Source organism: Phodopus roborovskii, unplaced genomic scaffold, assembly GCF_943737965.1.
Source record: "Phodopus roborovskii unplaced genomic scaffold, PHOROB, whole genome shotgun sequence".
Lineage (NCBI taxonomy): Eukaryota > Metazoa > Chordata > Mammalia > Rodentia > Cricetidae > Phodopus > Phodopus roborovskii.
This window is the reverse complement of record NW_026126619.1, coordinates 7,358,641-7,379,411: the sequence shown is the minus strand read 5'-3', so window position 1 is coordinate 7,379,411 and position 20,771 is coordinate 7,358,641. Positions and strand designations below refer to the sequence as shown.

At 37.3% G+C, this 20,771-nt stretch overlaps 1 protein-coding gene across 1 annotated transcript in view; it reads left to right on the top strand.

The window, feature by feature from the left end:
- Positions 1 to 17,152, top strand: part of Zdhhc17 (zinc finger DHHC-type palmitoyltransferase 17) — a 51,897-nt gene extending 34,745 nt beyond the window's left edge. Inside the window, exons 9-17 of the mRNA XM_051206433.1 lie at positions 3,089 to 3,231; positions 4,438 to 4,540; positions 8,730 to 8,852; positions 9,580 to 9,642; positions 12,158 to 12,251; positions 13,097 to 13,180; positions 14,296 to 14,453; positions 15,022 to 15,116; positions 16,001 to 17,152. Coding sequence (XP_051062390.1) covers positions 3,089 to 3,231; positions 4,438 to 4,540; positions 8,730 to 8,852; positions 9,580 to 9,642; positions 12,158 to 12,251; positions 13,097 to 13,180; positions 14,296 to 14,453; positions 15,022 to 15,116; positions 16,001 to 16,139 — 1,002 coding nt within the window. The 3' untranslated portion in view covers positions 16,140 to 17,152. The remainder of the gene's footprint in view (positions 1 to 3,088; positions 3,232 to 4,437; positions 4,541 to 8,729; positions 8,853 to 9,579; positions 9,643 to 12,157; positions 12,252 to 13,096; positions 13,181 to 14,295; positions 14,454 to 15,021; positions 15,117 to 16,000) is intronic.
- The last annotated feature ends 3,619 nt before the right edge of the window (positions 17,153 to 20,771 follow it).

Below are 20,771 nucleotides of genomic sequence, written 5' to 3'. Positions count from 1 at the left end.
TCTTTAACTTATAAGTCCCTAGTGAGTGGAGGGTCCCTGGGCCATCACTTTGATACCAGAATAGCTGTGTTTGTAGTTCGTTAACTTACACTGGTGTTCCCAAACTTCACAGATAAAGATAATGAATTATTCTTGTATACAGTGTCAATGCTTTCAGTGATTTAGTAGCTGTGATAGAGAAACTTATTTATTTTGCTTTCATTCTGTCTGCCACACAATGGAAGTTTAGTAGTATATCTTAGCTTACTCTAAAAAACTCCATAATTCTTGATTTTGCTGAATGTAAATATTCCAAACTTTTATTTTTTTCTATAGGGTTAAGTGAAAATTATTTTTAATATAAAGATGATGATATATTAATATATAAACTTCCTTACTAATAGTGTTATGTATTTGGATATTGTTTCTCTGTAAAAAGAAAGCTTTGGGGGCTGGAGAGAGATCTCCGTGGTTCAGAACACACAGTGTTCTTACAGAGTACCTGAGTTCAGTTCTAAGCAGCCCCACAGTGCAGTTCACAGCACCCTGTAATTCCAGCCCCTCTGATCTCTAGAGGAACTGCTTCCTACCCAACACTTAAAAACAATCAAAAATAAAAAACGAATCCTAAAATTGAGAGATGGAGCTTCAGGGACTGGAGAGAGGCACAGCAAGTAGAGTTCTTGTCTCCCAAGCATGAGGACTGGAGGATAGATCCCTAGAATCCACATTCAGGTTGGGCGGGTGGGTCACATCCCACAACCCTGTGATCCCAATGCACCAGAAGAAGGGGGTCCATGGAGTAAGCTGGCTAGTCAGAACAGAAGAAGGGCAAACAGGCCCTGACTCATTCAGTACATCAGGTACAAAGCCATAGGGGAAGACATCTGATGTCAGCCTCGGGGTTCCACGTGTGCACACTCACACATGCACCTGCACCGTGTACACACACACACACACACACACAAGCCTCATTATGCCATGCAGTTTTAACAGTGACTTCAGCTTAGAGGTTTGGTTTCTTGTTTTTCCTTCAGTAGCCTTAAACATGTTAGGTTTTGTCTTTTTGGTTTTGAGACATGGTCTTACTGTGTATCTGTGGGTAGCCTGGAACTTGTTATAGAGGATCAGGCTTTCTTTGAACTCGCAGAGATCTACCAAGTTCTGGGATTAAAGGTATATGTAAGCTAGCACTTGGGAGGCTGAGGCAGGGGGATCAAGAGTTCCAGACCATTATGGGCTACATGGCAAAATGCTATTTTAAGTATGCACATACATAGAGATAAGAAAAAAAGCCTAAAGACATTTCTGATGATGCAGAAAGACTGGATTGCTCAAATGTTGCTTTGTGAGATTGTAAAATAGTACAGTTCTACAGAAAATGACTGCCTATACCCACTTCCTCTTCTTTCTTAAGCCTAAATACATGTTTAAACATTCTGTAACCTGTTCAGAGTCTTTTTCTTCCATATGGACCTGTGCTTATAGTGTGTCTTTAGCTTTTTCTGACTATGCGAACCAAACAAACTGTTAAATGGCTTTGCACTGGTGGCTGGCTCTGCCCCGCTCATTAAAGCTGAATTTTATGTCCCATGAGCTTGGCCAAGACTTTTATTCACCTGGGTGCTGTGTCTAACCATAAGCTGGATTCAGCTGCATTCCAACCGCTCCAGCTCTAGGAAACTGGTGCCTGCACTGTGGCAGGTATTTTTACTTAGCTTCTGGCTACTCAGGTTCTTGCTGTACTGCAAAGGCTCTTAAAGGAGCTGTATCTGCTTTTTTTGTTTTGTTTTGGTTTGGGGGGAGTGGGGTGAGGGAGGCTTGTTTTCAGCTTTTTCAGGCCCTGTGTGGACATATAGGCCCCTTGTTGGATGCCAAATTTAACCAGCATTCTTTTGAACCAGCTCCCAAATCATGACATGGAGACTTATTAGCTCTGAATGCTCAGCCTTATCTTATGCTCATTTCTAGCTAGTTCTTATAACTTAATTTAGCCTGTTTCTATTCATACATGTTTTGCCTTGGGGCTTTTTACCATTCTTTTATTCTGTATGTCTGTCTTCCTGGCTGGCCCCAGGCATCTCCTCTTTCCCTCATTCTCTCCTCCCTTTTTCTCTGGCGCCTAGATTCCTCCTACTACTGGCAGGCAGATTCTCTCTGCTTGTTGGCCCCTTCTATTCCTCTACTGCCTAGGTATTTGCCGTTCAGTTCAGCTTTTTATTAGACCAGTTAGGTGCCTTAAATAGGCAAAGCAATACATCTTTTCAGCGTTAAATAAATATAGCATAAACAAATATAATACATCTTTGACTAGTTAAAGTAATACTCCACAACAACCTATTTATTCTTACATTTTGTGGGCTGAGAAATGCTGCTGATTGTTTAGTGATTTTTGTTTGTGGTATGTGTGTGAATGTACATGCATGTATGTATACATTCTATTCCAAACTTATGGTACATGTGTAGAGGTCAGAGGGCAAGTTTTTGGTAGTCAATTCCCCCACACACACACACACACCTTCATCATGGGTTTTAGGGATCAGACTCGAGTGGTTAGATTTGTTTTTCTAGCACCTTTATTCATAGAACCATGATATTGGCCTTGACTTTATTCTTTATTTTATTTTACAGCTTTAATATAGTGTTACTTTTTATTATTTTGAATGCCTTCTCCAAGTTGAGCATCTGCAGTTGTCTACTTATGTGATAAAAATTACAAAACCATACATGATCATTTTGATTGTAGTTAGCAAAGCTCTATTAAAATGGGTTGTCAAGTTATGGACTAGTTTTATAACTAGACCTTTTTAACCTCTCCTACTGTTTGTTGTCTTTTTTGTCTGTCTGTGTAGAACTTACTCCCATAATTTCAACTTTTATTCTCATTTTTCACAGTCTTAAAAAACTCCTTTTAAAGTGTTAGGTTTTGTACACTACCTGAACACTATAGGTAAATTTGAATGAATGAATTTTACTTTTGGTTGCATACTTTCATAAAGATAACTGTGGTTAACATTGAAATCATTTGAAACATACAAAAACTTTGTAACATTTGGATTTTTGGTTTTTTTTTGTTTGTTTGTTTGTTTTGTTTTGTTTTTTTTAACAGGAATTTCGACAGAAAGTAATGCTAGGAACTCCATTCCTAGTTATTTGGCTGGTTGGGTTTATAGCAGACCTAAATATTGATTCTTGGCTCATTAAAGGGCTAATGTATGGTGGTGTTTGGGCTACAGTACAATTTCTTTCCAAGTAAGTATGTTATTTTTTACTTTAAATTTATGAAAGAACATAATTTGTACCCTGCTATGTCAAACTAATGTTTTCTATGTTTAGAATATTGTCTTTTTTGATAATTTGTGAGTCTTTAGGTTTTTTAGCATCATTAAAATTATTCAAAAGTTCTTTAATGACATTAATGACAAAGTATAGTATATGACTTTTGAAGCTAAATACATTCCTAGAGATAGTTAAAATATTAAACGTGAATTTGAGTTTTTTGAACTGTAAAAAAAAATGTGTATTATTGACTTTTAGATAATTATTATACTTAGTTTGCTGTAGTATTTATTGCCTTTGTTTATCAGTGTTAAAAACAATGAGCTTGGTGGAATGTAAAAAATAAATTAATAAAGTATTAAAAAAAAAAACCCAATGAGCTTGAACTTTCCTAGCAGAGTGGACTATGTTGACAGATTCAGGCTTTAAGCACTGACCACCTTTCGTATTAATTCTTCTTGCCCTAAAAGTTTCCCTGTTGAGTAAACCAAGGAAGGTGTGTTTGACCTCCATCTCCTTATTTCATTTGCCTTCTTTTAGCTTCTTATTTTCACTAGAGTTTTAGAGAAGACTTTGGAAATAGTTCAAACAGAAGTAAGAATGACTAGTCATCCCTAATGTTAGTTCTCAGAAGGAGATGACTGCAGGTTAATTCATCTCTGTAATATTCTAGGAGCTCTGACAGATCATTAAATAGGAAAACATCAAGATTACTTGATCTACTCGACATGGATAAAGGGCCCTGTTTGTACTGAGATTTATCAGTACTTCTTCCTAAGTTTTAGCCTTGAGGCACACTGAATCAGCCAGTTCATGATGTGCCCAACCTTAACTGCACTGGGTAGGTCAGGAGAGATGAGCATTGTGCCCGACTTTAACTGCACTGGGTAGGTCAGGACATACGAGCATTGTTGTCATCATTTGCCAGAATTGTAGCATCCACGAGTAATGTGCTGGATAGTGACGGTGCTGACTGCTGAAGTACAAGTTGGAATACGCTGAAATTCTCAAGTTGCAAAGTAGGTGGGATATTGTCTGGTTCTTGGTAGGTTTAAAGAATCATTGTTACTGTGAAAACAATCTCAGTATTTAAGTGTCTGCTGCTTTCATAATTTTATTCTCAATTCGTTTTTATAATAAAATATGGCACTTATATTTTATAAAACGTGTGTCTTACAGGTCCTTTTTTGATCATTCGATGCACAGTGCATTGCCTCTTGGGATATATTTGGCAACCAAATTCTGGATGTACGTGACGTGGTTCTTCTGGTTTTGGAATGATATCCTTTGCCCTAAAAGGATGTGTTTAAAGCATAGTTCTCTCCAAGCAAATGGTCGACTGAGCTCATGATCTGTTACAGTGAAGCAGTATTCCTAGAAAAATGTGAACTAATAGAATAATGTTGTAAATATTTATATGTAGTAGGTTGATTTTAAAATCTGGTTATTAACAACCACAAACAGTATCAGCCAATATTAACTCAGCTTTAAACAAACATTTATGTACATCTTGTAGTATTAACTCATTTGATTGGTGGGAAATTTTAGGTCTTAGGAACCCAAGGCCACATAGCTCTCTTTGGTAAAGCTGGAATTGAAAGCTATTTTACTTTTTATCAAACAGTGATTTTCATGTTTTATCACCCAGCTATTTTTTTCTAAAGACTCCACCCCCTGTTTGCAATGGGATTTTGTTATGTAGCACAAACTTACCTTGAACTCATGGCAATCCTCCTACTTCAGCTTCCCAATCAAGTATTAGGATTATACACATAAGCTACCATACTGGCATCTAAGGATTTTCTTAATCTCACTTTTTTTTTTTTTTAAACTTAGCAGGTAGCAGTTAATTCTTTTTTACACATACTGAATCTCTTTTGCTTCATTTAAAAAAAAAAAAGTACTGTTTTGTATAAACATATACCATGTGCTAACATCATCAATTGTCAACATAAAATCATAATTTTTTTATTTTTGAAACAGGGTCTCTCTCTAAATAATTTTGGCTGTCCTGGAACTCACTATGTAGACCAAGCCAGCCTTGAACTCATAGAAATCTGCCTGTCTCTGCCTTCCAAGTGTTGGGAATTATAGGTGTGCACCACCGTACCCAGCATAAAATACTTTTAAAACCAGTATAATCTGGAGTCATGAGTATACATGAACCAGTCTACCACATCATGTGGCTTGTTTGGTTTTGGGAAGGTTTTGTGATGTTGCCCAGCCTGGCCTGGACCTCCTGTTCTCAGGGGAGCCCTGTCTCTGCCCCCATGCACCTTGGACTATTGGCCTGGGCCACTGTGCTCTTTCTAAGTTCTCAGTTTGTCCTTTAACTCAGCAAGTTAGGAAGTAATACCCCATATACTTTTTCAGCACAAATGCCAGGCATTCTGTCACCATCTACATTTACCACTGGAGAGAATTGTTACGTTTCCAGCATATTGATGTGTTTATCAATTTCTCTTTGTGTGAAGTCAGTTTTTCCTCATCATTTTGTAGGCATTGCTATGTGTATATGGGTTTGGGTTTCTTTCTTATACATCGAACTTTGTTAGCATGGATATATAATACCTAAAGGTCAAAAGCACTAACTATATATACATATATATCTTTTAATTCAGCATTATTTATTTACTTTTAAAGAGCATTTTCTTCTAGCCTGTGTAGGGTTGACATTAAAAATGAGTCTTGTAAACATGCGTATGTAACCACGGTATAGACACTAACTAGCTTTTGGGACCAGTTCATCTCTAGACTTGTACTTTAGTGCCTAGTGTATCTCTCTATTTCTACTGAACCTGGGGGTGCATGCAAAAGATAAACAAACGGACAGAAACTCACCTTTATCCAAAGAGAAGGCATTACAATTGAGAATGTTCTGGGTGTGGTTGCACACACCTATCATCAGAGGCTGAGGTGGGAGTGAGTGAGGACAGCCTAAGTGTATTAGCCTTTCTGTGTGTGTGTGTGTGTGTGTGCTTAGTTTTCCTAGTGTATGATTATATAATTGTTTTTGTTTGGTCTCAATTTGTTTTCTTCTAGAAAGAAGCACCCCTTTTTATCTGTCTTATTGCCTTGTCCTTAAATTGTTTGCTAGGGTTCACATTTAAACTTAAAACTTGCCTTTTCCTATTATTGTGTATGAGCATGGGGGGCTGTGTTCCTGCCATGGTTTCTGGTGGAGTCTGAGGGACCACTGTTGGGCTGGCTGTCTTCTTCCACCGTTTGCTATCTGTATTGAGCTCAGGTGTTCATGTTTGCACAGCAAGTACTTTCAACCTGCTGAGTCATCTCACTGGCCCTTGTAGATAAACTTAATTATTGAAACATTGTCAGCTCAGTTGCTTTTGTCCTTAGGGTGTGCTTTCTTTGAGACGGATTCTTTGGCTTATGGCTGCTATATACCTTTTTTCTCCTTTGATTTTTCTTGAACATTTGCTAACATAATTGTTAGGCCATTTCTCGTCTTTCATCTTTCTTATGACTAACTGAAGTGAATTTACCCAGACTTTCATGTTTTCTGTCATAGGCTATGTGGAAATTTTTTTTTGTTTTTTGGTTTTTTTTTTTTTTTTTTTCCCTGTCCCCTTTGCTGTCAAGGTGACACCACTTCACCATCTGAGCTGGCTGTTTGCATTCACCTTTTCTTTGCCAAGAGAAAAGGCTTAGTTGTGAACTCTTGCACCGGAGCCTGTTGAGGTTCTGCCTGAGGTTCCCTTTTTCCTGACAGGGCTGAGCTGGGATCACCTGCCACAGCCACCCCTGTAGAACAGAAATGAAAATGTTAATGGCAGTGAGTTCAGTCTCTCACTGTGGAGTGTTAGAACATAAATGCTCATAGTCAAAAGAGGAAAATAATGCTTTTTGCCTGAAAAAATGGCAACAGTTTTTCTTAATGCTGCTAAAAAGTCAGGCAACGTGCCACTAATGTGCTAAAAATTGGTATCACTTAGTAGTGCTAATAGTGAATCTTTTCCTCTGTGCTTCTCTTGTATTTGATGTATTTATTTGGTGTTCAAACATGTAGGATTATTTCATTCAAGTTCTTTTTATAACTTTCCTTCATGAAAAAAATAAGCAGTCTATGTGCATGGCGAAGTGAAATCTTTCAGCCTTCTTGTATGTTAATTCTTTCTGCATCACATCTTGCTATTGAGTGAACCAGATATTCTAGGTTTCAGGACCCTTACTGTTTTAGCAATATTTTTATATAGTTTTTCATTTTTTTATATTTATATTATAGATGATTGTGAGCCACCATGTAGTTGCTGGGAATTGAACTCAGGAGCTCTGGAAGAGCAGCCAGCTCTTCTGATATCTCTCTCTAGCCCCTTTTATATTTATAAATGCCTGGTATATTTGTTGTATTTTTATTAGGTAAAACCTTTCTATTTTAGGAAGGTTTAAAAATATGTTTTCTAAAATTAACATCAACTTGAGTATGTTCAAAAGAAGGCAAAGGAGAAAATTTATCTTTATTGTCTTTCTTGTAGTTAAATGTACCCTTTAAATATATAACTATGCGGATATCAGTTTTGTTTCTGTGGTCCCTTAGTAAAAAGCAACTTGGAGCAGCTAGAGAGGTGACTTAGCAGTTAATCTTGCTGTACTTCCAGAAGGCCAGAGTTTGACCCGGTCAGGTGGCTCACGACTGCCTATCACTCCAGATCCATGGAATCCAGTGCCTTTATCTGTCCTGTGGGCACTTTACACACTCTCACTCTCTCTCTCTCTCTCTCTCTCTCTCTCTCTCTCTCTCTCTCACACACACACACACACACACACCTAACTCTTCCCCTCCCCTGAGATACAAATAAATGTAGGTCAGTGAAAAGGAAATTTTTTTTTTTTTTTAAAAGAAAATCTACCACAGAAATGTACCCAGGCCAACCGAATGTGGATAATCCCTAACTGGGACATAACCCAGGTGACTCCAGGTTCTGTCAAATATACAATTGAAGCTAATCAACATAGCTATCTGAAGAGTTTGGTATCTATATATCTTTATATAATATATAAAAATTTTGGTGCAAGAAGAAAAGTACATGTCTAATTTTGTGAAAATACCTTCATTTTTGTCAAGAGCAGTATTGATCTACTGAATTTTTTAATATTTACTGACTTTTAAAGTATCAATCATATAAGACTTTGTGACTTAACTGGGCAGTAGTGGTGCGTATCTTTAATGGAGGCAGAGGCAGGGGGATCTCTGTGAGTTTGAGGCCAGCCTGGGCTTCAGATTGAGTTCCAGGGCAGGCTCCAAAGCTAAACAGATGTTTCTGGGGGGGTGGGGGGGTGGGGGGAGTCGTGTTTCACTTTTTTGTACTTAGTTATAAACATTATGGGAAATAATTTTGATTTAGAAAGACTCACCATTTTGGGGTGATATGTGGTGTTGTGTGGTAACACCATATGGATTATAAATCTCTATATAGAAATTTCTGTTTTAGGTTCCTTAACTTTGGATACATCTCAACTTTTTATTTATTCACCTTCCCTTCCTTGCTAACAGTGTTGCACTTTTCTACAATTTTGGAAAGTCTTGGAAATCAGATCCAGGGATTATTAAAGCTACAGAAGAACAAAAGAAAAAGGTGGTGATATTGACAGCCAGTTTTTCAGTGTTCGTAGAAGAGATGTAGATTAGAATCAGTGACACCTTCATTAGGCAGAGTTAATTGTGCCCGTCCATATTTTCTGTGTTCACCCTGGTGCCCTTGTTAAGCCTGGTTTACGTGTTGTGGTTTAACTAAACTTCATTTCCTTTACCTAGGGTAGTCTGGGTACCTTACCTGTTAAACTAGAAAGCCAGCACTAATGTCCCATTTCAGGAGCCAGAGTTTCTCTGTGCATGACTGATGTAGGGTGTCCTTTTCCACAGGCCCGGGTCTTGAAGTTGATTTTGTCAAGTCTTCTGTCAGTAGAGAGTTGGACGGGACATTTTAGATTATTTTAAGAGCATTTTAGCTGGTGTGGGGAGAAGTACACCTGTAATCTCAGCACCTGTCTCAACTGCAGGAGAGCCTTTATCAAGACAAGGAAACAAAACTAGACAGCTTGTTCAAAACGGAAACAAATTTAATGACTCATTCCTACCGGTAATTAACTAACTACTTTAGCTACCTTTTTGGCAAAACTGTATGGACTTGCTGATGTCCTGTGGATTTCCTACAGCAGTGGGATGTTGAGAATGAGTCAGTCAGGGTACCTTATTTGAGCTTAAAAAGACTGGTAAAGATGGCATGTTTACTGATCCATAATAATGACAAAAGAGTAGGTGAGCATTTTGAGTAAAAGTGTTTTTGTTTTTTAAATTCACAGACAATAGTTGAACTTGCAGAGACTGGAAGTCTGGACCTCAGTATATTCTGCAGTACCTGCTTGGTAATATTTATATTTTCTCTTCTTTGTCTCCTCTTCCTCCTGACAGTATCTCAGCACAGAGGGTATCCTCCCCCAACTCCCCATCATCATGTAGTCTGTGGGAGAAGAGGGCAGGGATGAAGGAATGTCTGTCTAGAGTGTGCCTGTTCCTGGTAGCAAACCCATACTGCACCTCAGAGCCCTGGTCATATCTGCTCTTACTCTTTTACCCTTCAAAATGTAAAACCTACTATCATTTTAAATCAAGTTTTAAAAAGTTCTTGAGTTTGAAAGTCACACTCTAAGCCAGGCGTTGGTGGTTCATGACTTTAACCCCAGCAGAGAGAGGCAGGCAGATCTCTGTGAGTTCAAGGCTAGTGTGGTCTTACAGAGCAAGTTACAAGACAAGCTCCAAAACTACACAGAGAAACCCTATCTTAAAAAAAAAAAAAATCACAGTCTAAATCCCATGGATTATTTTTCAGACAACATAGCCTTGTAACAATTAGAATTTGAGTATTTATCTGGAAGTATCTATGCAACTTAGAGTACTACATTGTCATTAAATTTAAAAGTGGTTGTTTTGAATCAAGTCATACATTAAAACTTGAAAGTATTGTTTATGAAATCAGTTACAGTTATGATTATTTTATTGTAGATGTTTTAAATTTACATTTTTGTTTCAGTTATTTTATAGTAACTGTGAAAATACTCTAAACAATGCCACATGATTACAGTTCCTTAAATCATACATGAAAGTATGCATACATAAGTGCATTTAAGTTATATACCTAAAGTAAACCAGTGTCTTGTTGTTAGTATATAATAGTAAATACGTTAATAAAGTAGTTGTCATAGCTTAGGATTATGGGAAGGTTTTAGACAGTCCATTTGTGAACAGGTGTTCAAAGTGCACACTGCTGTGCTTTGGCAGTGATTTTTGGCCACTATCTGCATTCTTTTGCACATTCAGGCATTTTACAAGTTTGGTTTCTGTGCTTTACCACAGATACTGTAGATGACTGTTACTGTTTTCTTAAGATACACTGATGTTCTGTGAAGACAATCATGTCCCACAAAGTCATGCATATACCATATGAGCTTGCATGTGACATGCATATTTTATAGTCATTATAGACATGTTTTCTTGTTAAATAGCTGGTGGCCTGTTTATCATTGTGGCATAAACTTTTTATTATATATTATTGTAAACCATGTCCTTTTTGGTAAATACTACCTCATTATATATGCATATCCTATTATAAAGACATAATTTTCACTGTATGGTATGTGCTTTTCATTTATTACATCGATAAATAGATGACTTCCTAAGACGACTTGTGGATTGGGATTTTAGAAATGAATTAGTATTGGTTATAGACCAAGGGTTGTTACGTTCAAGAACCTTGAGACCAGCTCACCCTTTACCTTTTTATTCTTGATTAGATTTTCTTTTTTTAATATTTCCTTTTTGTTTGAAATTTGGTGCTCTTGTAAAATTTTTCCCCTCCCCCTCAAATATCATTTATTGAAGGAGACTTGGGCAATCTTCACATTGGATCCCCCCTTGGCTGATTTAGCATACACAGTAGAGGGAGAAGTACTATAAATAGCATTATAGTGCTTGTAAAGATCAGAATAGTGGCTTTTTGTTAAGAAATAATGACTACTAAACCCTTAGTATCTTCCTTCTTAGATATGGCTATCAGTTCTAGCCGGGGAAATGTTGAACCTAATTGGAGATTACAGGAGGCAGTTAAAGACAACACAACTGTTTTTGCTAGATTTGTTAATTTTGGGAAGGTACCTTCATTAAAGATTTCTGATATGAAAAGCTGTTTTACTCAGTTGTAACGTGATCTTCCTTTATGCCAAAAGAAACTTATTTATTAAAGAGTAACCAACATCATGTTCATTAATCAAATAAAATTTCATGTTAAGGGTTTAGAAGGGCTGATGTTTGTATTATTTAGAAACTTGTATGATCGTTTATTGTAACAAATTGACCTTTATTCTTATTTTTGGAGAGTTAGCACAGCCATAGAGCACTGGTACACAGTGTTCAGTCTCAGAAGAAACAGCGCTCAATGCTTATTTGTTATCTCTTGTCAGTCAGTTCTCCATTCTTTACTTCTCTTTTAGAAATTGTTTTAAGATTTCATATTGTGGAGACTTTTTACCTTCTTCTATTATTTTTGTTTTGAACAAATTAACCGTAATTGTGGTCTTATTGGTTTGGAAATGTTGATATAATTCTCAGAAATACACTGATATTTTTTCACAGTTGTATTTTGAAAGTGTAAATGTTTAGCTTTTCTTTTCTTGTTTTGTTTGTGAGACAGGGTTTCTCTGTGTAACAGTCCTGGCCGTTCTAGAACCCACTCTGTAAACCAGTCTGGCCTTGAACTCACAGAGATCTGCCTGTCTCTGCCTCTGCCTCGTGAGTGCTAGGATTAAAGGAGTGCACTACCACTCCTGGGCAGCCTTTTCTTTTTATGCAGTGATTTTCATAATACTTTAATATGTCTGTTAACAGATTCGGAAGCCAGTGAGGTCCAAACACTGTGGTGTGTGCAACCGCTGCATAGCAAAATTTGATCATCATTGCCCATGGGTGGGTAATTGTGTAGGTAAGTTGTATTATCAATCTCTGAGTATGTTGTTCATTTAAATTACTTTAGGTAACTAATGAAATGCAGGATTTAAATAGATACTCATTCTTACACACCACATGCTTCCTGGTTGTTTGTATAGCAACTCATTGAGATGCATGTACGTGTATGTGTGTGTGTGTGTGTGTGTGTGTGTGTGTGTGAGAGAGAGAGAGAGAGAGAGAGAGAGTGAGTGAGTCAGGAAGACTTTAATTGTTTAATTGTCCATTCTCTCTGGTGTCTACTCTGTCTTCTTTCCACACTGAATAACAATGAAACTCATTTTAAGCATTACACTGAAGAAAGCAAGGCAATAATAATTGAAAAGTTATGTGCAGAGGCAGAGAAGAATGACAGATAGGAATTGCACAGGTCACATCACTGGTGCAACCTGAGAGGGTTAGGTCAATGATCTGAAAGTGGCTTGGAGATAAAAGGGTGATGGGTAGAAAGGAAATGGTTGCAAAGACTGCATGACCATGGGAGAGGAAATCTTGATTGTAAGGGTTATAAAAGGAAGATGGAATGGATTTGACAGGGCCCTCACACCAGAAGAACAGATTGAAAGCCATAGTTACATTTTGTGTTAGTTCTGGGGACTCCCTTCAGAGTGATTGCCAGTGCTCTTGTCACATCATGGGTGTAACTGTGAGCATTCTTATTCTAAAACATTTATGAAAACATTTTTCTCAAAGCATTTCACAGAATAAGTAATGTATGTACATGATTATTGTCCAAGTTGTGTCCTACCTGTCACAGCACACCTGATGAAGGTGTATTCCTAGTCGTTTTCTCTCAGCTGACATAATTGCTTCTGTGTTTAGGTGCAGGCAATCATAGGTACTTTATGGGATACCTGTTCTTCTTGCTTTTCATGATCTGCTGGATGATCTATGGCTGTGTTTCTTGTGAGTATAATTAGTTTCTGCCTTCTTAAAATACAAATGTTTATATACTTAGATTACATTTGCTTTATTAACAAATTAATGTAGTAACAAAAGTCTTTTATCAAAAACTTCATTGTTTGGGGCATTGAGTGAAACATAAAGGAAAATATGTTCCATGTCTAGTTAAAGCAAGCAGTGGTCAGTGGGCCGCCTGTCATGCCTTGTTGGTTTAGCAGGCTTTGAAAGCTTCTGGGTGAAACACACCAGCATTCCACATGCATGTGCTTGCTCTACTGGCCAGGATGATCCACTGACTGCTCGCTTTCTTTTTCTCCAAACAACTGAGAAAGTAAACATAATGGTCAAATTTGCATAAACTTGAAATACTTGGCAAAGTTTGGTGTAAGTTATTGCCTACCGGGCAGTGTTAGATCTCAGGAGTTACTTTTGAAAGATGAATTGTCACTCGTTTTATTGATGGGCTTAGTGCCTTGAGAGTTAGGTGGAGATGCTAATTTCTGAGCTTCAGTGCATGGACAGTTTAGTAGAAAGATACTTTGGGTCCTGGTTTGAAACTCAATCTGAGAAAGACTGTTAGTCCTGCTACCTACAGAGAAAGAGATAAAGGAAAGGATAGTAATAAATAAAATCCCCAAATAGAGATGAAGAAAAAGATTTGGTCCAATTTCACCTAATTTCCAGATCAACATACCCAACAAAGATACTTTCATTATTTCTATTAGTAATTCTTTATGGCAGAGTCTGTGTTAAGGAAACCCCACCTTACTGAGGTGTCTGCTGTGACTCATGTGCTCTCCCACCCACCAAAACCCGCTCATGTATCTTGTTTAAAAAGATAGTACTCTCTCCAGGGCTGAGAACACTCCATGGCCATCTAGTTCTCTATTTATTCTTAGCAGACAGGAACTTCTTTTTAAGTTTGGCAGCTGTTTTCCTAGTGTTTGCTCTGGTAGATTTTTTTATTGATGTGTTATGAAATTATTAAGATTATAAAAATGTTTGCTACTGTGTGTCATGAATTAAATCTAGGTGGTTAGATCCCATTCCTTAGTGGTGTCACCATAATACCTAAGGTGAGCGGAAGAATAATTGTGTCACCTGTCTTCCGAGTTTAGACTGGGGACTTCACTGTGAGACCACTTACACCAAGGATGGATTTTGGACATACATTACTCAGATTGCCACATGCTCCCCGTGGATGTTTTGGATGTTTCTGAACAGTGTGTTTCATTTCATGTGGGTGGCCGTGTTACTCATGTGTCAGATGTACCAGGTATGTACAAGTGGTTTTTCCTTGGTATGTTAACTATAAAATTTATAAAACTTCTTAAGGATCAGTTTGATTTTCTTATTTGCTTTTCCTTTCTGCCTCCTTTATCCCTTCTTACTCTGCTTTTAGCAGAAATTTTTATTCCTGGTTAAGATGCTTACAGTTGGATATGTGTGAGCTTACATTGTGATACTATTAATTTTCTTTTCACTTGAATGATACTGTTTTATTATGTACAAATACTAGTATTTATTCAAAAATCCCCTCTTTTTCTTTGGGTTTTTGGGCACAGTATCACTTTGTAGACTAGGTTGACTCTGAATTTGGACTCTGAATTTGGCATCTTCCTGCCTCAGCTGTTTGAATGCTAGGATTACAGGCATATACCATTCATTTTATAAGAATTTGTTGTCAGTCACCTTGAGTGATGCTATGTGAACTAGCTTGATGCTCTCCTACAGAATACCAAACACAGGTCACATCTTTCTTTATTCTATGCTAATCGTCTTGAGGATTTTGTTTATATTAAATATTCAGAAAGGACAATGAGCTGCTTTTTTCTTTTTCTCAGATAACATGTTTAGGAATTACTACAAATGAGAGAATGAATGCCAGGAGATACAAGCACTTTAAAGTCACAACAACATCTATTGAAAGCCCATTCAAGTATGTATATATTTATAAACACGCTGTGTTCCTTTGTTGCATGTTTCATAGAAAACAAACTCCATAATGTTCAGTGACTACATCACAGGGAAATGTTTTCTGTAGGTGTAGTGTTTTCTGTAGAAAAGCTGGAGTAGGAATGTTTTTCTTTTAGCCATGCTTAGGCTAGATTTAACTGTTACTGAATTGCAGGGTTTTGATGAAGTGGTGTTAGTCATGACACCAAGATGTAAAATCTGTCACAGTAAGTATATATTTATACTCCTAATAAACACTGTAAACTTAACCTCTGCCCTGATGCTGAATTTTGTATAAGCTATTACTGACCCTCAAACTTCGGGACTATGATTAGTTATTGTATTCTTCTGGAAGAGAAAGCAATTCTTACATGAAAATGAAGACTCTTACTAGAGGTACAGTTATTATATTTGAGGTGAAATGGACTGCTTTTCCAAGTGTTAATGATGACTTAAAGTCCCTGAGTTCGCCCTGGCATTCATTATACATTGTTAGTCCATTGTCAAATTCATATGTGTATAATTATTTTTACTTTTACTTTTCTCTATTTTTGACATAATTTGGTTTATTGGCAGTAATCAAGAAAGTGTGTTTTTTATTATTTTTGCTGGTGCGTGTTAGAAGCAAATAGAGTGTATGACATTGGAATGAAGTAGTTGGTATGTTTAATTGTGTAGTGTTTTAATTAGCAAATGAATGCTCACAGAGCTATGGAGAATCATGAAAATGTGTCTGTTTTGCAGTGATCAATCACTTTTTTCTTGAAGGCAGTCTGATTTTTAAGCTTAAAAAAATGTTAACGTGAAAAGTTATATTAAGTCATTCATACTAACTGAATTCTCCTTTCTTTTGGGGTCTGATTTTAGCCATGGATGTGTAAGGAATATTATAGACTTCTTTGAATTTCGATGCTGTGGCCTCTTTCGCCCTGTTATCGTGGACTGGACCAGGCAGTATACTATAGAATATGACCAAATATCAGGATCTGGGTACCAGCTTGTGTAGCAGCGTCTTTATCCTATGAAACAATATTGCTGAGTGGTGCCTGAAGATTGTGTCTGTTCGTGTCTCTCTCTCACTCGAATCCACATTCTTGGAACAAATAGCATGCTATATGTAGGGCTAACAGTGAATTTTACAGTCCTTTTTTTCAATACTTTTATTAATAAAAGGGACACTGCCACTTCCAGGGAGAATAAAGATCATAAAAATAATTTTCATGCTTCTTAATGTAGGAATTCATAATATACTCTTCCGTTTTGTTCTCATAACATATGTCATGAAAACATGAACTTGTTACTAGAGATGGTATACCAAGGATAAATGTTGTTATAACTAAAACTGAATTTGTGTTATATGGCTAAATTGTATTATGCAATACTTAAGAGTATTGCATCTAATTCCAGGAGAATTGTCTTAAATCGGTGTCTAGTATTATGTACATTTTAGATGTACATGTAAATACTGTGATGAAAATCATGTGGTTTTATTAGAGATCTACTGCACTGTGTTCTCAAAGGCACAGGGAAATAATGTTCACGGAAATGTGCTCGCTGTTGTGTTGCCACCAGCTGTTGCAATGCTGGGTTACTTCTAGCTCAGTGAGATAATTTCTAGTAGCCTTGCTCTGAGGTCTCCTGGTCTGATAATAAAGCACTTGCATGAGTATACTAAGTCATAATATTTTGTTGAAATTTAAAGCCCTACTAAGTGCATGTCATACTGCATATAATGTATACTAGCAGATACTGTCCAGTGAAGCATAAATTAGGAATAATTTCATGTGCAAAACAGCCCAATTTTTTTTTAAGAGTTGAGGTGGATTTTCAACAAGAAGCAAAACAAATAAGTAATGCAAAATTCTTATTAATAGAAATAAGTGAATTCTTTTTAAATTCTGAACTGAAAAATAAATTGTAGGCAAAATAATGGAATTTAAGCTAAAGATGGAGCATGATCTCTGTACATAGCACATGTGAATACATGAAAAGCTAATGGACTATTCTTTTTTTTTCTTTTTTTCTTTTCTTTTTTTAATGACCTCTCAGAAAGTAGGATCTAAACCCCAGGGTTACTTTAAGTTTTCCAATGTTGAATGTGTTTTGACGTTCGTAACACTTTGTGAAAGTCTCAGACTCTGCTGTTCAATGTGATGTGCTGATCCAGTTCTGTTGCGGCATTCCCGTACCCTCATGAGTGACGTCACTGCTTCCACGATTCTGTTTACAGTGAGACTCGCTTTAGTTCTCTTCAATGCTGTAGTAAACTGTGGTTCCAGCACCCTGTGGGAGGGGTCGGGGGAGGGGGCAGACTGAGACAGACCCTAGACCAGTGTAAAGAATGTGTATGTGTATATAAATAATTTATCAAATAGTTTTCTCTTTGTGTCTATGTGTTAGTGTTTTTAAAGCTGCTCATTTCATTTTGCCCAACCAAAAAGAAAAGGGAGAGATTAATGAGCTTCTAGTGGTGTTCAATATTGCTGTTAATAGGCACTATACCCTGCAAGTTCACTGCATGTCCAGTGCTAGGTAAAATTAGTATTCCCTGTAAAATGCTGGTTACAGGTATTAAAGCAATCTAGTGGTATACCCGCCCCTTGCCTTAGGAAGAGGAGCAGTGAAGGTGTATATAGTTAATGTTCAGTATTTCCAGGTACTACCATTTTATAGTAATTTCTTTGACCATAAATCACCCTCTTCAAATGACCCTTATTGTATTTGAGGGTTTTAAATATTAGAATTGGCATATGTACTTTATTTTTGAAAAGGGAAGAGATGGGTGTGGGGTGGTAATAGCAATGTAACATTTTGTCATAGAATGTAAAAAAAAATGGTCAACTGTACAAATGTCTCTGTTAGTTTTGGCTAATAATGGGGGGAAATTTTAGATAATTTTTAAATTTGAAAGTTATTTATAAAACACTAGGATTTGTTTTAATTTTGTATTTCGAGTCACTTCACAGGAAGACTCAGTTGCAATTTTTATCAGATACATTTTTACCAACAGTTAAAGACTATGGTGGTTCTCTGTTTGAATAAGAATGTTGTTACCTCGTCCTTTCTTCGAGATACAATATTCTTTCAGTGTGAAAGGTGCTGCTCAGTAAAGCAGACAACCCCTGTAGATGTGTAGTTACATGGCAAGTATTTGCAAGGAGATGCTTTTAGTTCTAACATTTCATAGTCTCCGACATCTGTAACAGAGCTGTCAGATGGTCTGGAGGCATCGTTTCTTTGTGGTCTTGTGTGGATGAGCAGTTTAACCCAGCTCTCAGGCTGTGTGAGGGAGCCCTCTGAGGGCACTTCTGACTGCTCAGCCCGATTCTCGGCTCTGAACAGGATTCTTTGGAGTTTCCTCACCCATACTTTTGTTGTTTGTAGGAGTTTATTTTAAATACTAGGCTTAAAAACACATCCTGCTTAAGCTATGAACATTTTTATTTTATATTCCCATTATTTATAACTGTGCCAAGTATTATTTTGCTACTTACTGTGTTATTCTGTGGAAAGAAAAACTTGTAAAGTGTTTAATAAATTAGTCCTCCTTACATAAATTAAACCTGTCAGAATTTTGTAAAATATTAATCAAAATAAATATTGACTTAAATATGGTGTTTGCTCAATCACTTAAAAGAAATCGATAAAACTCTGATGTGAAAAGATGACATTTCCACCTTCATCATCTGGAGTCAAATGCTACAGGATTTCATAGGAATTTATGTAACACTGGTGGTATTCTAAGATTTCTGTCTGTCAGAGAGAGAGAGATTCTTTTTCAAGAAGAAGATACATTTGTATCTTGGATTCTGTGGAGTTAGCTGAGGATTTCAGGAAGTATATGAATCTGGATCTTGATGTCTAAAGGCTTACAATAAAATATTGTACAATGATACCTGTAAAACTTTGACGCTGTCACTTCAGATACTAGACATGGCAAAGAAATCATCTTTGCAAATTTAAAAGGCAAAATTATGATGAGACTCATCTCAGAGGCTGGTTGTAGATGAGTGATTTCAGGCTGGGCTGTTACTTTATAATATGAAACAGAAGTGTTCCGGCGATAACTAGATTTCAAGAGTCGTGATTTGCACCCCACTTTAATGCCATGCACACCCCTCGTTACTCACTGTGTCCTTACCAGCCCTTGCCATATTGGTAGGCCTTTTCCGTGATGTGGGTATCGTGTGTAGTTTATAGTTACCTGAGAAAGGTACATCCCAGGACAGGGCTTGTCACAAAATTGCCCTTAGCTTCACAAAGTGCATACATGTTTGTTAAATATATCTGTGACTTTTAAAATAGAAAATCTATAGTTGCAAGTAGAACCCCTACTGTGGGTCTCCGTCACCAACTCAAGGGCATGTGTTTCACTGAGTAGACTTTACACAGTGCTTTATATTTGTCCTTTCACATTACTAGAATTGAAGAGCTTTTGCTTTTTTGCCCAGGCTGGCCATGAACTTGGAATCCACCTGCCTCTGGCTTCCCAAGTAACAGGAATTTTAAATAGGCATCACCACACCTTGCTTGATGAAGTTTTAATGTGACAACACTTTAGCCCTTTCATTGTGGCTTAGATTTATAGGTTTACGGTTTTATCAAACCCACAGGTGCTTGCTTTTGTCAGTTTACAGTTTTATAAAATTTGGAAATTTTTCAGTCATTTTTTCAAGTATTTTTCTGTTTTTCCTTCCCAAGAAATTTCAGTTAGGCAGTGCCCGCCACTCACCTGGGGTAGCAAGTCCTGTTTATAGGTCCCTGACTTCCACTGTTGAAATACCCTTTTCTCTTCGCAGTTTATTGCCATCTGATAACTTTTCCTGCAAGGCCCTCATCTCCCATTACTGTTAACCAATATTTTCACCTTGTACTTTGTAGTTCTCTTACTGTAATATCTGATTTACAAGCTTAGTTGTTCTTTTCTCTACTCTCTGAAAATATCTAGGTGTTTCCATAGCCTCCTCACATCTTTGCTGTTTTTAGTGACTTCTAGTTCTTTCTGTCCTCACCCACAGATAGCATGTTTTTAGTGGCTTTCTCTCTTATTTTCATGCCTAGTAGTTTATTACTGCTGGAGTTTTGTATTATAAACATTTTGAGCTTTGCTATGGAATTCAATTAAGTTGCTTGGAGGAGTTCATCTTTTTTTGTGTGTGTGCCTTGATTTTAAAAATGTGTTAGCAATTTTGTCCAGCAGTGCTCAGTTTTAATAGCCGCCTTTCTCTGTAAAGTGCACCAGTTGAAGAAGCCCCCAGCAAAGCTTTACCCGCCTGCAGGGAACAGAGCCCTCGCTACCCTGAGTAGCATTGCCCTAGGGCAGTGGGATTTTTTCTCCCTGTGTGTTGAGGCCAGAGGTTGATGTCAGATATACTGCTTGATCACTTTGTTTTCGAGACAGGATCTCTGAACCTAGAGCTCATTAATTCATCTGTGCTGGCTGGTCAGTGAGCTCCAGGGACCTCCAAGCCCCAGGGATAAAGATGTACACTGCAATAGCTTCTATCTGGGTGCTGGGGACCCAGACATACTTACGCTTTCACATTTACTGAACCATCTCCCCCGTCCTCGGCGAACACGCAGGTGATACTGATGTAGAGGATGTCCACCTCCAATTTGGGGAACTGACCCGTAAGAA